Raw genomic sequence first — 19486 nt, forward strand, 5'->3', positions numbered from 1 at the left:
TTTTAAATGCATTTATTTAAAATTTAAATACAATATAGAAAAAACAGAAAAAGAAAAAATGTCATGTGCATAGCAGCACATAAGAAAGGATTCAAAATATGTAATAATAAATTTCCAATTCAAGAAAGCACATGTAATAATAGAACATATTATATTCAGAATCATCCATCATTTCTTTGCTTCTTTGTAAGTTTTCTTTTGTTCTCTCCTATGCACTTTTAACTCTATTTTTTCCCTTTTCTTCCTCCTCACTTCTCCCAAACAGGATGCAGTTAAGCATGGATATATTTATGTATACATATACATATGCATACATCATACATATAGGTATCTATACATACCCATATTCACAAACAAATATATATATTTCTATGATCTTATACATATGTACATTCATATATATTTGTGTAAGGTTGTGCAATGTATTTGCCCTCTTTTTCTTTGAAAGTTGATAACATCATCCTTCTTAGATTCAAGTCTTTTCATATTTTTCTAAATCTACCAACTCCTCATTTCCTATGCCATAGCAATATTTCAACCTTCTACTAGTAGTTATTTTGAATAGTCTAAAACAACATTAATATGGCTGACATATAATATAGATTTATTTCTTTTGATTGAATCTTTTTTTAACTTTGACTTTGTCTAAGATAAATGATTACTATTCCTATTTTTTCCTTGGGATAGTAATCTACTCCTGATCCTTAATATTGTGTTTATATATATCTCTTGTTTCTTATCCCTACTAACTCTTCTACTTTATTTCTCCTCATTAGCTTGCTTTACTGTTACTTAATTTCTCCAGCAAAAAAAGAATCCCTCCCATATCTTCTTCTCTCAATCTTTCATTTCTTTATGCCATTCCCATCAATCTACACACCCTTCCTAGCATTCATTCAAAAGTCACTAATAAAAGTCTCACCTTTATTCCTACCTGGCCATATTCCCATTAAAAAAAAGACAAGAAAGAGGTGCAAAAAGTTTTCAGCGATAAGAGAGCCCTCATGCTTTTATGTCTCCTCTAGGATGACACAATGTGGTGCAGGAGTGCAAGGTTCTGCAGTGGTTTCTCTTGTGTCTATTCTTTCTTATTTTAGATGATAGATATTAGAGATGGTTATGATCTTGTGAGCTTCAAAAGGTAAAAAGAGCAAGCAAGCCATCAGAAGTCCAGGAGCTTCAGTTTACAATGGGATTTGTAGGAAGCCAGTTGTGAAAAGTTAAGACCCAAATAACCAGCTTGACCCAATCAAATAGTAGCAGAGATACAAATTTATCCATCCACTGAATGTGCTACATCTGGAAATGAATTTGATGGGACTATTGGTGTATAGGAAATGCTTTAAGTTTGAGTTGGTATTGCTCTGATAGATTGATCCAGAATCTTCATATATTATCACATTTTAGCATGACGTGGCTGGCCTCAGAGCCATCTCTGACACAAACTGGTTGTGTAATCCTGGATTACAATGAAGATACCTATCTGTATTGATAGAGAAAGTTTCCTCATCTGGGAGTTCCTCATGACAATGAAATTATAAGTACAATCTCTACCTCTACAACAAAATAAATTCAAACTAGATAACCGGCCTGAATTTAAAAGATCACATCATTTTTTTAAAAATTATAAAATTATAAAATCGAAAATATCATAAAAGATAAAATAGACAATTTTGGCAATTAAACACTTGTTGAACAAATAAAATCAATGAAAATAGAATTAAAAGAAAAACTATAGTTTGTTATCTAACATGTTTTCAAAAGATTTTTAACAAATGAATGAAATACAAAAATATAATCTAAATCACTAATAGTAAAAGAAATACAAATTAAAGCAATTTTGAAATTTAAAAGTCAAGCAATTAACAGGCATTTAAGCACTATTTCAAGGAGCTTATGTTGTGATGTACATCTGTCAGAGTAGCAACTCTAAGGGCAAAATTCTCTTAATTCATGTTTGAAATTGAGGCAAAATGAAGTACTTGGAAGTCACTGAATATTTAACTCAAGGGTACAGGGGCACTTAGTTTCTCTAAAGTCATCCTGAGGAATTGCTGGTAAATGTTTAAAACTGACTCTACAAAGCAGAAAAAAATGCTTGCTTAAAAGCTTTTAAATTTAATCTTCATTATTGATATTTTTTCATCACTTTATTGAGTCTAGACTATCAGTCAAACAAAAAATCAAGCTCTCAATTGTAGTGTCTGGTGATTTTCCAGTTATATTCATACTGAAAATTTAACAATCAGTTCTCTCAAATTGTTCAAGCCAACTCTAGGATACAACAGCAAAACACCGATGGTTTCTATATAAAAATGTGAATAACCTTACTGGTAGGTTTCAAAAATACACCAAGTCTTCCTCCCGTCAGGGAAGCAGGGTCAATCAAGTGAGGCAATTCTGCCCTAGAACTACCCAATGGCAGTGGGAGAAGAAGGGTGGGAATGAAGCTGTCTCAGAGAATCTGGGATCAATTAAGTAGGCCATTCAGGTCACTGGAAAGCTTTGTCTTCTTCTGGGTAAAGTCTTCTCATGTTATAGGTGAAAAGAAAGATGCTATATTAGAGAAATATTGGATCTTTCATATGTATAGGTAAATACAAATACACATAAAGCAGATGAAATATAAATCTGGGCTAGGACTGGAAGGCACTAGTAATTGGGGAAACTAAGAAAGAACATATTTAGAAAGTAATGTTGAAGCTGAATTTTGATGGAAACTAAGAATTTCAAGAAGAAAAGGTGATTTAAAAGAATATGAAATGAATGGGGAACAGCCATTGTGTGGGGAATAGCAAAAAGTTTTAACTTTTTTAAGTAAATATTTGATCCTATGAGTGAGAGGGAGCCACTAAAGTTTATTGACTAGCAACTTTGGTAGCTATTTTGGTAAAAAGGGGAGAAATTTGAGGAAGGGAGACTTCTTAGGAGGGTAATTCAATAGTTCAGATGAAGTAACAAAGGCCTAAACTAGTGTGATGGTTCTATAAAAAGAGAAATCAAGATATATAGAGTAAATGAGAATAAAAAATTGAAGTTTATAGCAAGGATGAAAATCTGGATGAATGAAATATTAGTGGCATTTCCAACAGAAATAGGGTAATGTGGAAGAGAGACTGATCTAGAAAGAAAGTTAATGAATTCAGTTTAGGATGTTTTGGACTTGAGATACCAAAAAAGCATCTCTATTTGAAATATCTACTAGGCAATTGGTGATGTAAGGCTAAGGAAACTGAAGGGAAAGACTACGCCTCAAAGTATAAATCATCTGCATAAAGATCTACATAGGATCTGATGGGATTATCTAAGTCATGCAAAGTGAAAAAGATGACAAAAAATGTCAGTCAAAGTCAGAGGGATGCACCTTGATATACTGTTGGTGGAGTTATGAAGTAGTTTAAATCCAAAATCCATTTAGAATTATGGACAATGATGGTGTCATTTTTTTTCCTAATTGATAAGCTTCAATGACTCTCTATTAAAAATTCCCGGAGCTGAGAAATGTAGTATATTATTCATAGAATTGCAAGGGATTGCATTTGAAAGAAGAAGTAAGTTATAAGAAAACAGGAAATGTTAGGGAGGACCAAATTATGAATGTATTTTAATGCCAAACAGGATTTTGTATTTGAACTTGGAGGCAATAAGAAGTCACCACATTTTATTGAGTAGGGAAGTGATATGCTCAGACTTGGCTTTAGGAAAATCACGTTGGCAGCTAAACTTTGGCAGATAGACTAAAGTGAAGAGAGATCTGTGCCAAGCAGACCATCCATCAACCCTTGGCAAGAGATTGGATATTGTGAGGGGTGATGGGATGGGTTGACAGATAATAAGAAATCATAGAAGAAACATAAGTTGTGAGCCTGGAAGACTGAAAGGAGGTGATGTCCTTGAATAGGGAATAGGGAAGTTTAGGGAGGACTGAGGTTTTTGGGGGGGAAATAATTTGTTCATTTTTTTTTAAATGTTTAGTTTAAGATATCTGTTATATATCCAGTTTGAAATGTCCAATAGACAGCTAGAGATTTGAGTCAACTATAAGGTTAAGGTTGGATAATCAGGTTTGAGAATCATCAGCATTTAATCAATAGGAACTGCTTAGATCAACAAGTGAAGTAGAAAAAAGAAGGGAGTTTAACACAGGGACCTGAGAGACAACACCAGTTTGTAGATGAGATATGATCTGGATGAGGATCCAGTGAAAGAAACTGAAAGGGAATGATCAAACAGGTAGATAAGAACCAGAAGAATATGGTATCTGAAAAACCTAAAGAGAAGAGGAGGGTGACAATAAAGTCAAAGGCTGCAGAGAGGTCAGGAAAGATAAGAATTAAAAATAAGAACATTGGATTTGGCAATTAAGCATTCATTGGAAGCTTTGGAAGGATAGTTTCAGTTGAATGATCTAATTAGAAGATAGAATGAAGACAGTTAAGAAAAAAGTTAAAGAGGAAACAGAAACATGTATTGTAGGTAACCTTCTCAATAAGTTTAATCCAAAGGGGAAAAGAAATATGAGTTAATAGTTAGTAGGGATAGAAAAGATCAAGTGAGGAGGTTTTTTTAGGATAGCAGAGCCATGGGCATATTTGTTGGCTGTAATGTCAGAAGTTAATAGATACAGAGACTGAAGATAAGTGAGAGAGTGGAGGAGATGAGACCTCTGCTCATCTCCTCTGCTGGAAGAGATGAGACCAAATGGGTAATTAAGTAAGTAAATTAGTTAGCCTTGACAAGGTGTAGGAATACCTCTTCATGTGAGATAAGGATGAAAGAGGAGATTGTAGCAAAAGGTATGTAAGAGTGATATATAATTAGAGAAGAAAGAAAATGAAATCTTGGCAAATGGCCTCAATTTTTTCAGTAAATTATGAGGCAAGATCCTTAGCTAAGAGAATAGAGCTTGGTGAGCCATCACTTCCTTTAAGACACACTCTAAGTACTACATTCCACATGAGGATTTCCTGATTTCCCCAACTGCTAGTGCCCTCCCTTCCTAACTTTAATTTAATTATATTTATTTTTTCTTCATTTATCCTACATATATTTATTCCAAAATCCTAAAATTCATTTTTCTCACCTATCCTCTTTGAAAATCATTTGTAAAAGAAGAAGAAGAAGAAAGAAGAAGAAAGAAGAAGAAGAAGAAGAAGAAAGAAGAAGGAGAAGAAGAAGAAGAAGAGGAAGAAGAAGAAGAAGGAAGAAGAAGGAAGAAGAAGAAGAAGAAGAAGAAGAAGAAGAAGGAAGAAGAAGAAGAAGAAGAAGAAGAAGAAGAAGAAGAAGAAGAAGAAGAAAGAAGAAGAAGAAGAAGAAAGAAGAAAGATAAAGACTGGACTCAGGGTCCCTTTCCAACCCTAAATCTATGACCTATATTGTTATTGTACTACTAATGATTACTTTTTGTCTACTCAACCATCCAGTTCTTACAATAGTATGTATTCATAAACATTATTATTAGAATAGCATTATTCTTCACAATAATAGCATTACATCCTTTATCAAAAGCTTTTCTAAAACCTAGGTATGCTGTATGTATAATATGTATAACACTTCCATTTTGGGGAACTCTTTGGCCTAATTAAATTATGGCAAAACAATTAGATATGATAGAATTATAGAATCATCCTTTGATCCAGCAGTACTATTACTGGGCTTATACCCCAAAGAGATACTAAAGAAGGGAAAGGGATCTGTATGTGCCAAAATGTTTGTGGCAGCCCTGTTTGTAGTGGCTAGAAATTGGAAATTGAAGGGATGCCCATCAATTGGAGAATGGCTGGATAAATTGTGGTATATGAATGTTATGGAATATTATTGTTCTGTAAGAAATGACCAGCAGGAGGAAACAGAGAGGTTTGGAGAGACTTACATGAACTGTTGCTAAGTGAAATGAGCAGAACCAGGAGATCATTATACACTTCGACAACGATATTGTATGAGGATATATTCTGATGGAAGTAGATTTCTTTGACAAAAAGACCTAACTGAGTTTCAATTGATAAATGATGGACAGAAGCAGCTACACCCAAAAAAAGAACACTGGGAAACGAATGTGAACTATTTGCATTTTTGTTTTTCTTCCCGGGTTATTTTTACCTTCTAAATCCAATTCTCCCTGTGCAACAAGAGAACTATTCGGTTCTGCAAACATATATTGTATCTAGGATATACTGCAACATATCTAACATATATAGGATTGCTTGCCATCTAGGGGAGGGGGTGAAGGGAGGGAGGGGAAAAATCGGAACAGAAGCGAGTGCAAGGGATAATGTTGTAAAAAAATTATCCTGGCATGGATTCTGTCAATATAAAGTTATTATTAAATAAAATATATTAAAAAAAAGAATTATAGAATCGTACTTTTAATTGTAAAGTTCACATTTTGAACTAATATCCTTTAAAAAAAGTTTAGTGAAATACTATTTACTAATGTAAATCTAGTAAAATTTGTTAGGAAAAGAATGAATAGTAAGGTAAAAAAAATCAGAAATAAATTTTAAAAGAAAACAATTTCTTATGAAATCTTTGAATTATCATACTCATCATAATTACTCAACAATAGTCTACAAATATCTTATTTGCCTCTTGATCATTATTTATTATTTAATATTTACACGAACAATTCCCTTTCATTCATGTTTAAATTTATCAGGCACTAATAAAACATAAAAATCCTACCTTTGAGCCTGGAGGAGGTGCCAAACCAAGAAATGAATATATAATATTTTCTTCTTTTGCAGAGAAGAAAGATTCAAAATCCTTAAATAAAAGAAAAAAATTGGTCAAAATTTATTCAAATATTTATGAACAAATGTCTTCAATCAAAGAGGTAGTTTGCTGTGGGGGAAAGATGGCTTCAGATATAAGATTTGACTTCAAATTCTAGCTCTGTCATAAAATGACTAGGCAACTTTAGGTAAATCACTTAATTTCTTGGTGTCCCAGGTAACTCACTAAAACTATAAATCCAAGAGTAGATTGGTACCGCTTTGACTGGGTGGAGGAAATTACTCATCAAGATTCCCAACAGCAAGTCTCACAGCTTTTCAATATTTCTGTATCTTTATATTCAAAGAATGAAATTGATTATAAAGACTGAGGTAATCCTGAATCATTAGGGCTCATTAGAGCTAAGATCAGAATTTATGATAAAAGAAAAAGGAATAGTATGAGGAAAAAAATTATGCCACCAAACTAAGATTTAGACATGAATTATTTAGGCAATTTATTGAAAATCAAAAACTTTAAATGAACCTAGAAATGACATAAATACCAACTATAATGTTCTCCAAAAGTTAAACCAATGAAACCAGTTGCAACAAGAAGTTACAAAAATGATTTATTCATCAAATGTTTGACTTACCAAACTAAAAGAAATGTCTGCCAAAAGCAATATTAGTTTATAATATAAATTTATTCTAAAATCTCAACGCTGATTGACAATTATATGCAGAGTGAAAAAAAAGCAAACAAATAAACAAAAAGTGCCTGACCACAGAAAGTTCTTATAGTGACAAGGAAGATCAAGCCACAAAAAAAGACAAAGATAATGAAGTCAATACAAATGCAAAACTTCAAAGTAAAATGTGAATTAGTCACAGGCTCAAAAAAGTATTCCTTGGAGAGCTCAAAAAAGAACTGAAAAACCGAAGAGATAAAGAGAAAACGAAGAAATAAGACTGGGGCAAAAAAAAAAAAATTATGAAAAGAGAATCAATAGCTTAGTAAAGGAGGCACAAAAAAGAAATAAAGAAAAGAACATGTTAAATAATACATTAAATCCACTGAAGAGAAGAATTCATCAAAATGTGGAATGGACTAAATGGAAAAAGTAGAAAAAAAGTGATTGTAGAAAATAATTCCTTAAAAATTAGAACCATATTCTGATAAAGACCTCATTTCTAAAATATGTAGAGAATTGACTCAAATTTATAAGACTTCAAGCCATTCTCCAATTAATAAGTGGTCCAAACAATATGAGCAACTTTCAGATGAAGAAATTGAAACCATTTCTAGTCATATTAATAGGTGCTCTAAATCACTATTGACCATAGAAATGCAAATTAAGACAACTCTGAGGTACCACTACACACCTCTCAGATTGGCTAAGATAACAGGAAAGATAATGATGAATGTTAGAGGAGATGTGTAAAAATTGGGGCACTGATGCATTGTTGCTGGAGTTGTGAACTGAACCAACCATTCTGGAGAGCAATTTGGAACTATGCCCAAAGGGCTATCAAATTGTGCATATCCTTTGATCCAGCAGTGTTTCTACTGGGCTTGTATCCCAAAGAGATCTTAAAGGAGGGAAAGGGACCCACATGTACAAAAATGTTTGTGGCAGCTCTCTTTGTAGTGGTAAGAAACTGGAAACTGAGTGGATGCCCATCAATTGGAGAATGGCTGAATAAGTTATGGCATATGAATGTTATGGAATGTTATTGTTCTGTAAGAAATGAACAATGATGATTTCAGAGAGGCCTGGAGAGACTTACAGGAACTGATGCTGAGTAAAATGAGCAGAACCAGGAGATCAATGTACATGGCAACAACAAGATTATACAATTATCAATTCTGATGGACAAGGCTCTTTTCAAAAATGAAATGATTGAGGCCAGTTCCAAGGATCTTGTGATGAAAACAGCCATTACACCTTGAAAGAGGACTGTAGGAACTGAGTGTGGATAACAACACAGCATTTTCACTCTTTTTTTTGTTTATTTGCATTTTGTTTTCTTTCTCGTTTTTTTTCCTTTTTGGTCTGATTTTTCTTGTGCAGCATGATAATTGTGGAAATATGTATACATATATTGGATTTAACATATATTTTAACATGTCTAGCATATATTGGATTATTTGCCATCTAGTGGAAGGGGTAGGGGAAAAGAGGGGAAATTTGAAACACATATTTTTGCAAGAGACAATGTTGGAAAATTACCCATGCACATATTTGGAAACTAAAAGGCTTTAATAAAAAATTTTTTGATATATCAACTAATAGAACAATGAAATGATAGTTTCTTAAAGGGAACTACAGTATTCTTCACCTAATTCCTATTAAAGATCCTAGGAAGAAATTAAAGGAGGAAAAAGTTAATGTAATATTGAAGTAGGAGGTAAAATAAATTGAATAGCAGGATCCTGCTACAAAGTATATTAATTGGTATAACAAAATTCAATTAATAATATGAAATTTTAACTGCAATAAATGCAAATTCATGAATTTCAGTTTAAAATATTCAATTAAATCCTGATGTCTCATTCGGGTCTAGAGGTTGTTTTAGTGTCTTTTTACTTTTATGTTTAAAATTAAATATTATTGATTTCTTCTGTTTTTTTTTAATTAGAACCATACAACTGGAAGCTAATAACTCTATAAAGCACCAAGAAACAATACAATGAAGACAAAAGAATGAAAAACACAAGAAAATATAAGTTATCTCACTGAAAAAAAAACCAATTCAGAAAATAAATGCAGGAGAGATAATTTGAGAATTATTAAACTGCCTGAAATCCATGATCAAAAAAAGCCTATTTCAAGAAATTATGAAAGACAACTGTCCTGATATCATAGAACCAGAAAGTAAAATACCAATCCACTAATCACCTCCTGAAAAAGACTCCAAAATGAAAATCCTAGTAATATCATAGCCAAATTCCAGAAGTCCCAGATCAAGGAGAAAATATCACAAGCAGGCAGAAGAAAACAATTCAAATATCATGTAATCATAATAGGGATAACATAAAATTTAGCAACTTCTATATTAAAGGTGTAGAAGGCTTGGAATGTGATATTCCAAGAGAACAAAAGAACTAAAATTGCAACTAAGATTAACCTATCCAGCAAAACTGAATATAATCCTTTAGAGTGGGAAATGGATATTCAATGAAATAGGGGACTTGCAAGCATTCCTGATGAAAAGTACAACTGAAGAGAAAATTTGACTTTCAAATTCAATACATAAGAGAAAGATAAAAAGGTGAGAAATCATAAGGGTTTTAATAAAATTAAAATGCTTACATTCCTACATGTAATGCCTAAAAACTTTACCTTTATTATAATATATTTTAACACAGAAGAAGTACATATAGAAAGAGGATATGGATGTGAGTTGACTAAGATGGGATAATTTCAAAAAATAAAATGAAGGGATGAGAAAGAAAGATGAACTGGGAGAAGGAAGAAGTAAAATGAGGAAATTTTTCTCACATAAAAGAGGCATGAAAGAAAAAGCTTTCACAGAGGAGGGGAAAATAAAGTAGTGGGATTCATAAAATCAAAGTAACTTTTAACTTACTCTTATAGGAACTGGCTCAAAGAGGGAATAACGTACATAATCAATTGTGTTTAGAAATCCATCTTGCCCTACAGAAAAATAGGAAGGGTAAGAGATAGATCAAAGTCTATGGGGAAATGGAGCTGGGTAGAAGGAATGGAATATCGGGGAGGCAGTAGTCCAAAACAAAACAAACTTCTGAGGAGGGACAGGATAAAAAGAGAGAGAGAGAAGGATAAATGGGGTGAAGAAGTAGAATTAGAGAATAGGAAAGAGGGAAATACAGAGTTAGTAATCATAACTGTAAATATTAATAGAAAGTACATTAAAAAACAGAATCCAACTATATATTGTTTACAAAGAGACATATGAGCAAAGAGATACAAACTGAGGAAAGGTAAGGGGCTAAAGCAGAATCTATTATGTTTCAACTCATGTTTAAAAAATAAAATCATGATCTCAGATAAAGGAAAAGTAAAGATAGATCTAATCAAAAGAGATAAGCAGGGAATTATATTTTGCTAAAAGGTACCATAGACCATGAAGTAATATCTATACTAAATATATATGCATCAAATGGTACAGCAGTAAAATTTTTAAAGAAAAAGTTAAATGAGTTATAAAAGAAAATTACAAGGAAAGCTCAACTTTTCTATCACAGAACTAGATAAATCTAATTTTAAAAATAAACAAGAAAGATGTTAAGGATATGTTAGATATGATAGAACTCTGAAGAAAAATGAATGAGGATAAGAAAATGGCCTTTCAGTGATACAAGACACCTTTACAAAAACTTACCATGTATCGGGATATAAAATCTTCACAACCAAATGCAGGAAAGCAGAAATATTAAATATATTTTATGATGATGATGAAATAAAAATTACATTCAATAAAAGGCTCTAAAAATATAAATTAAAGTTAATTAGAAACTAAAAAATATAATCCTAAAGAATGAGTAAATCAAAGAACAAATCATAGAAGAAATCAATAATTTCAGCAGAGAGACTGAAAACAATGAGACAACATACTAAAATTTATGGGATGCAGCCAAAGCAGTACTAAAGGGAAAAAAAATCTAAAGGCTTATGTCAATAAATTAGAGAAAAGACAGATCAATCAATTGGAAATGCAACTAAAAAAAAAACTTAAAAGAGAATTGTAGAGGGCTGGAAAGACTGCAGAGGGCTGGAACTCTGAAAAGGTGTACTTGAATCTAAGCCAGCAGAGTACTTAAGGTTAAGTACCTACTCAATGTGATATAATAGTTCTATATACATATACTTAGATGATTTGATGGCTCTCCTCACCATTGGCACCTACTGAATGTGTTGTGGTGAGGTAATTGTAGGGAAAGAGTGGAGGGCTGAGGGAAAGTGTCAGAGTCTCTTTGCCTCAGTGCACTCAGCAGGGAAGATTTCAGGCTCCAGATTCCAGAGTCCAGAATCCACCTTTACCGAATCATATGGCAACTTTCCTGCCTCCTTCACTTCTCCTCCTAAAGACCAAGGACTTTGACTAATCTGAGGCCCTCTAGAGAGCTAGCCCGGACATTACATACAAATAAATTCTCTTGCTTTCTTGTTTTAGAACACAGGTGGTCATGCCATCCCTGACTTCTCAGGAAAGGAGGTGAAAACACCAAAAAGGAGATGATCATGCCCTCCCTGACTTCTCAGGAAGTTTTTCTTGGAAAAACACCAAAGGGAATTAGGGAGTCAAATCAGATATTGTTAGCAGGTTTCTGGGCTGAAAGGTCTTACGAGAAACAGTTATACATAAATCCATCAGCATGGGAATATTTATACAAGCATATAGCAATATAGCACAGGCTAGTGGTGATGACTCTCCCCAGAGCCAGCACAGGCTCGAGGTGGTGTAACAAACATGAATTGTACATGCAAGTAGTGGTATAACAAACAATATGAATCAACATGGTGTTGTAAAAGATTGCCAGAAGTCCTAGAAGGAGGGTATGAAAACAATAATCATATATATGCCTTCTTCAGCAGCCAAGAGATAGTCCAAAACCAATCTATTGTGCATTACTTCACATGTCAGGGAATCCAATGATTCCTGCAAGTTTTTGAAGTCCTGCAACAGTCTTATCATGTCTCAGAGATTCCAATGATTCCAAAGGGTTTTGAAACAATTTTTGATGTCCATAAGTCAAATACCACAACTGCCACACTCTTTCAGTTATGGGCACAATCAGCAACAGAACCACCCGATGTTTCTTAGGTCTTCTCCTTCATATCAAGGGTCTGCTCCATCTCTCTCCAATGGACAAGGTGAATACAGCTCATTGGCACCCATCTGATTCCTTCTCCATTGGTAGAGATACAAGCAAGCCCTCTTCCCCAAGCAATTAACCTATCTGGTCTGTCCCATTCACCACTTCCTGATCTCTCCATATCACCTGCTGATTATTTAAAGATAGTGGAGCTGTTCGCACTGGACACTGCCCTTCCGATGGTTTATAAAACCTATCTGCTAGAGCCAGTGCATCTTTATCAAAAAATCAAGAAGTTAATTATATAAAAAGCTAAATTTAGAAATTCTCTAGGATTACCTGTGGCTCCTCTTTTCTTTTGTTTTTGGAGGAGCATCTTAATGTCTCTGTTTCTCTCTCTACTCTTGCCTGTCCTTGAGGATTAAAGGGTATGCCAGTGGTATGTAAAATACTGGGCACAAAAGTGTGCAAAATGTTTAGAAGTATATGTAGGTCCATTATCTGTTTTATTGCTTGTGGCACACCCATAATTGCAAAGGCTTATATAAGGAATTCAGTGACTAGTCGGGCTGTCTCTTTTGCTGCTGGTATTGCAAAAGTAAATCCTGAAAAGGTGTCTACTACAACATGGATAAAAGATATAAAAAGATATAATATAAAAAGATAAATATAAAAGATTTTTAATGGGTCACATTCATTTGCCAAATTTCATTGGGTCTCAAACCACAAGGGTTTGAGGGAGTATAGGAGCATGGAAAGGAAGGCAAGCTGTACAGGCTTTTACTATGCTCCTAGCTTCCTCTTTTGTTATCCCAAATTGCAAACATAAAGTTGATGATATTTAGAATGAGATTCTTGGGCTGCCTGAAATAAAGGAGTATTGGCCAACATAGTTAGAAGGCTATCTGCCTTTGAATTTCCATCAAAAATAGGACCTGGAAGTCCACTATGAGAGTGGACATATAAGATATAAATTTTATCTGGATGCTTTCTTACTTGCTCTTGAAGTTCCTTAAAGAGCTGATATATGTAAAGAGCTGATATATGTACTGAATAAGTTGAATCAGATGTTATATTTACATCTCCTGGATAATAAGTAAGAGCTAACATGATTACATACAATTCATTCTGCTGAATGGACTGAAAAGGAGTTCTGACTGCTCTCTTTATAGTTAAGTCACGAGAGTATACAGCACAAATGTTATGTTTGGATGCATCCTTCAGAGGAATGTTAGAAACCTTTTCTTCAAGAATCCATCACCAATTATGTAATAGTCAAGTTATCTTTAATGGAGAGCTGTACATAAAATTTGGAGCCGTGGCCAGTAAAATTTGCCACCCTGGGATGGTTTCACAGCATACATTAATTTGTGCATTGATATAAAAGGTATATATCTTGTCAGTTCTTATCCCAGATAATTGCACTGCTCGCTTAATGGCCTTTAATAAAATTCTAGCCACAAGCACTGGGTAAGGAGTAAGGCTTTGTTCTGGTTGTGCTGGGAGGTTCACCCACTCCATCACACTGTCTCCTTGATGAAAGACAGCTTTGGATGCCTCTTGTGTAGCAAAAACTGATATTTCCAAGGGTTTTTGAGTGATTCTTTCAACCACATTGGATAAAGCCAGTTCAACTTCTCTCAAAGCCTCTTGAGCTTCTTTTGTAAGCTGGCATGGTGAGTTTAAAGCACTGTCTCCCCTTAAAATGGCATATAATGGTTGCAATTGATAGGTAGTCAAGCCTAACACTGGATACATCCATTGGATATCTCCTATCATTTTCTGAAAGTCATTTAAGATGTTTAGCTTCTCTGTTCTTAAGGAAAGTTTTTGTACTGTAAGCACCTTAGGGTATACTTCATATCCTAAATATTGAAAAGGAGCATGTCTTTGAATTTTTCCTGGAGCTATGTGCAAGTTGTAGTTCCTTAGTGTTTCCATGGTCTTTTGTAGACATGCTTCTAACATTTGTTCCTCAGGTGCAAGTCTCCAATATATCATCCATGTAATGTAATAATATTACTTTTGGAAATGCTTTTCTTACTGGAGTAGGAGCAGCAGCAACATACATTTGACACATAGTAGGGCTAATTTTCATTCCCTGTGGCAAAACTGTCCATTTATATCTTTTTATAAGGCTCAGCTAAGTTAATGCTGGACACTAAAAAGACAAATATTTTCATATCCTCCTTAACTAGAGGGACAAAATAGAAACAATCTTTAATGTCTGTAACCCAAAGAGGCCATTCTCTAGGCAACTGAGTAGGAGATGGAAGTCCAGGCTGAAGAGTTCCCATAGTTCTGTTCATTTACTTTTCTTAAATCAGTCAACATCCTCCATTTTCCAGATTTCTTTTTTTACAACAAATACAGGGGAATTCCAAGGACTTAGAGAAGGTTGTAAGTGTCCTTGGTCAAATTGCTCCGTGCTATATCCAATAAGGCCTGAATTTTTTCACTAGCTAAGGGCCACTGATTTATTCACATTAGTGTATCAGTTTTCCACTGAATAGGAACAGGTGAAAGTGTTGTCAGGCCTTCAACAGCAGCCCTGCCTAAAAAGCTCAAGTACTCATTTGTAATTCTGTTGTAAAATGTCTTTTACCCACAGATTGATGGGGATCTTTTCAACTACAAAAGGAGTAAAAACTCCTGTTTCACCTTCAAATGTCCATCTCAAAGGGGTAGCACTAACTTCAGTTGCTACTGATCTTCCTATGCCAGACATGTGGGTATCTGCCTTAATCTTTTGCCAGTGACTGGGCCAGTGACTCTAATGACTGCACAATCTGCACCTGTGTCTACCAATCCTACTAATGGTATGCCATTTATATAGATAATAAGCATGGAATGCTCAGCTGTCATAGCTGCTGTCCAGAATATTCCTGGACTCTGTTTCTGGGAATCAGAATCTAAGCCTATTAAGAGTCTGTATCAGTAAAACTGATGCTACTACTTCTCCTGGTCGATAAGTCACACATTGTCTACTTGTATTAGTGACTGGGATATTATCTACACATTCCCCAGTTTCCCACACCAGTGTATGAATGGACACTGTTTTGTAAGCACTCTCAGGAAGTGAAATGGTCAAGCCTACACTGTGTGTGGAGGCAAAGAATTTATAGGCCGGACAGGGACAGATTTCATCTCTCCAGGGGGTATCTCAGTAGTCCCAGCTACATACAATTCTATTCTGCCCAATTGGAATCCCTTTCTCCCATTAAGTTGCTTCTCAGCTGATTGATTATGTAATCCCTTTCTCCCATCAGATTGCTTCTTAGCAGCTTGGTCATATCTGAGTACTGAACTTCTAAAGACTCTCTGGGTGTAACATCAGCTGTCATCATGCCTCAAGTATTTTTTTGTTTGGGGCCCTAGGGCTTATCCCGCCATACCATTTCCCTGAATCAGTCTACATTCTGATGCCCAATGGAAGCCTCTGTTGCATTTTGGACATGAGTTTTGAATCTTGTTCTCCCACCTTGTTTTCTCACTCTATCTTTAATGTCAACATTGAGCTTTCAGATGTCCTACTTTACCACATTGAGAGCATTGATGAGTCTCTCTGGAAGTCCCTTGCCAAAAGAGATCCTGTCTTCCCATGTTCCAATCTTAAAAAGTCTGCATCATAGCCTGAGTATAAAAGGTATCTGTGCCCACTGTGGCACAGCATCTTATGATCTCATGTAAAGGAGCATCCTTGTGTAGTTCTAGTATAATTCTTCTACAAACTTCATTAGCATTTTCTTTAGCAAGTTGTCTTATCATAATTTCTGTTGCTACATTTTCACCAAGAGTTCATATGATAGTTGTCTGCAGACTTCCCAAGAAAATAGCAAAGGGCTCATTTGGACCTTGGGCTATTTTTGTGAAAGTTTCCCCTCTATCTTTTCTTCCTGGGAGGATGCCCCATGCTTTCATAGCAGCAGAAGCAATTTGCTCATATGTAATGACCACATATTTAAAATCAGCCGGGGTCAGGGATTCAGGTTAAGAGAAAAATCTTCAATCTTTATTGAAGTGAAGAGGTGAATAAGGATTGCGATAGCAATATGGGCAAGAAAGATTGCAATAGCAATGTTGGCAGCTGCGACAGGAAGCCAGCTAACAGAGGAGGATCTGAGCTGAAAAGTCATCGCAATGGCAATGCAAGCAGTCTCTCCTTCCCCTTCCTTTTCCACTCCCCTGCCTCCACCCACCAAAATCATCATTTCCTATACAACACATCAGGACTTGCACAAAGAGTGGGCGGGGCCATTCTTTCTCCTAGCTTATATATTAATAGAGTATGGTCCAATTACTATTTAGCCTCATGTGCTTGAGACCTCAGTGCATCAACTGAAGCCTCAGCCCTTTACACTCATATGCTGTCAAAGGGCAATTAATCTGCACTAAAGTGTCTGCATACAGACCTAAACCTGTTAGTTGGCCAAAGGTGACTGGTATATTAACTCCAGATTGCTTATTTCATTGGGCTTGTATCCTACAGAGTTCACTATACTCAGAAAGCCACAAGTTTTGTCCAGGTCCTAAACATGTCCTTGCTATAGATTTCCAATTATTAGGGGTTAAAACTTGAAAAGCCAAATTCTTTAATAACATTTTAATATAAGATGATGTAGACTCATAAAGTGTGCAAGCCTTTTTCAGATCTTTGATAATTTCTATAGTAAAAGGAGTTAAACTCTTCAATCACAGGGTGTGCTTCTATTCTCAAATCAGATGTATCCTGTCCTTCTTCTTGGGCTTTAAGTAGTGCCTTTTGTAATCAAGTCATAGGGGTTGGGCAGGGCTTCTATATGGGCAGTGGTGATGGTATCACTGCCCTTCCCACTCCTCCCCCTCCCTCCACCCAGGAAGGCAAAATTGATGGAGAAGGGTAAGATAGGAAATGCAGTAAGGGTGTCTGCTATGGTATAGTCAAAGATGAAATGAGAGATGGAGGGAGGGAGAGAGATGGTACTCAATTTGGTCTGCCTGGTTATGCAATCCAGTTGTGTTGGCAGTCCCATCCCCCTCTTCTTCTTTCTCCTCACACTTCCTTGTCTAGCTGTGTTTATGGTATTCAAGATCTAATTCTTCAAACTTTTCAACTGCTCAGTACCCTCCCCTTCCTGCTCTTTCTTCTTTTTCCTTATTCTAAAACTTATGCAATTCCTTAAAGCCAATTATATTATATTGTATATATAGAATGTTTCTTCAGGATTGAATCAGGACCGTTATTTTCATAATATTCAAATAGTTGCTCTCCCAGGAATTTCCAATTATCTGGCTCTAATCCTTCTCCCTTAGAGAACCAAGGGGATGTGCACTCTGATGATGTTTCTAAAAGTCCAAGGATCTGATCTCAAGTTACCAACACATCTTGGCTCTTCATTAACCTAACTATGCTTTCTTCACATTTTCTTTAGGGTGGAGGAAACTCTTTTCTTGGTATTTGCCCCATTTCAGCTAAGAAACGAAAGTTACTAGTTTAGCCCTTAACAAAGTTTCCTGCTTGTCTATTTTAATACTCACTCTATTTCTGTGTCACAAGGACTTCTCCACAGAATTTACAATCACATCAATTGAGCTGTGTGCAGGTCCTTAGTCCACGTTGGGCACCAATATGTAATATCTGGGCTAGCTCTCGGGAAGGCCTCAGAATCAGTCAGAGTCAGGACCAGTCAAAGTCCTTGTTCTTTAGGAGGAAAAGTAAAGGAGGCAGGCAAGCTGCCACATGGCTTGTCAAAGATGGATCCTGAACCCTGGAGTCTTGAGCCTGAAGTCTTCCCTGCTGAGTGCACTGAGGCAGAGAGACTCTGACACTTTCCCTCAGCTCACCACTCCTTCCCTACAATTACCTCATCACAACACATTCAGCAGGTGCCAATTGTGAGGAGAGCCATCACATCACCATATCATCTAAGTATATATATATAGAATCATTATATCACATTGAGTAGGTACTTAGCCTTAAGTACTCTTCTGTCTTCTGTTTGTCCCTTTTCAGAGTTCCAACCCTTTACGAGACCAAATTAAAAATTCCCATTTCAACAACAAATTAAAAATCCTGAAAATCAAGTGAGAGATTAATAAAAGCAAAAGTAAGAAAACCATTGAACTAAAATAAAAAATGGATCTGGTTTTATGAGGAAAAAACAATTTTAAGCTACCAGTTCACTTAATTTTTTAAAAAGATGAAAACCAAATTGCCAATATCAAAAATGAAAAAGATGAATTCACCACTAAAGGAAGAGGAAATTAAGCAATTATTAGGAGCATTTTTGCCTGATTATATAAGTAAGTCTGAAAACCTATATGAAATGGGTGAATATTTACAAAAATTAATTGCCCAGATTAGCAGAAGAAATCGAATAAGCCATCAATGTGCTTCCTAAGACATGTTTTTGAGACCAGATAGATTCACAAGTGAATTCTACCAAAGTTTTAAAGAGCAATTTATTCTAATACTATATAAACCATTTGGGAAAATGGGAAAAGGACTCCTATTAAATTTCTTTTATGACATAAATCTTGGGAGAGTTCAAAGATCCAAAAGAAAAAAAACATACATCTTTACCACTTCAAGGAAGCTCCAACATCTGGATTCCAACAGCTGGGAGAACCCAATTCACATCTATCCAGAATCTCAAGTGAGACAAGGTTGGCTGTTAGGAAAATGGTACCAATCCTACTGAGTTCTCTGAGTCTCTTTCCTCTATGCAGCTTTTTTATACGTTAAGAGCAAATAAAGCACTAAACTAAATATTCTCAGTTGATGCATGACCCTTGAGACAGAGCAGCCCCACTCAAGCTCTACTGCAAGAGTTCCATCACAGAAAATATTTGTTTACTCCTTTAGGAGGAACTGGCCAGTTAACATAGGCCTGCCATGAAGGATATTCATTAATAAAGATGCCAGGAGGATGACCAATTTTCCTGATGCTTTCTGAGATTTATGATAATTAGGAGAGCATTTCGAAGTTGC

The 19486-nt window shown here is 35.2% G+C and overlaps 1 protein-coding gene across 3 annotated transcripts in view; it reads right to left on the reverse strand.

The window, feature by feature from the left end:
- Nucleotides 1-19486, reverse strand: part of SH3BGR (SH3 domain binding glutamate rich protein) — a 99400-nt gene that overhangs the window by 36844 nt on the left and 43070 nt on the right. For all 3 annotated transcript variants that reach the window (XR_007951825.1, XR_007951826.1, XM_051984774.1), the window contains exon 3: nucleotides 6682-6762. Coding sequence is in view for 1 of the 3 variants with exons in the window: in XM_051984774.1 (XP_051840734.1) it covers nucleotides 6682-6762 (81 nt within the window). In the remaining 2 variants the exon portion in view is untranslated. The remainder of the gene's footprint in view (nucleotides 1-6681; nucleotides 6763-19486) is intronic.

The sequence above is a fragment of the Antechinus flavipes genome, chromosome 3, assembly GCF_016432865.1.
Source record: "Antechinus flavipes isolate AdamAnt ecotype Samford, QLD, Australia chromosome 3, AdamAnt_v2, whole genome shotgun sequence".
NCBI lineage: Eukaryota > Metazoa > Chordata > Mammalia > Dasyuromorphia > Dasyuridae > Antechinus > Antechinus flavipes.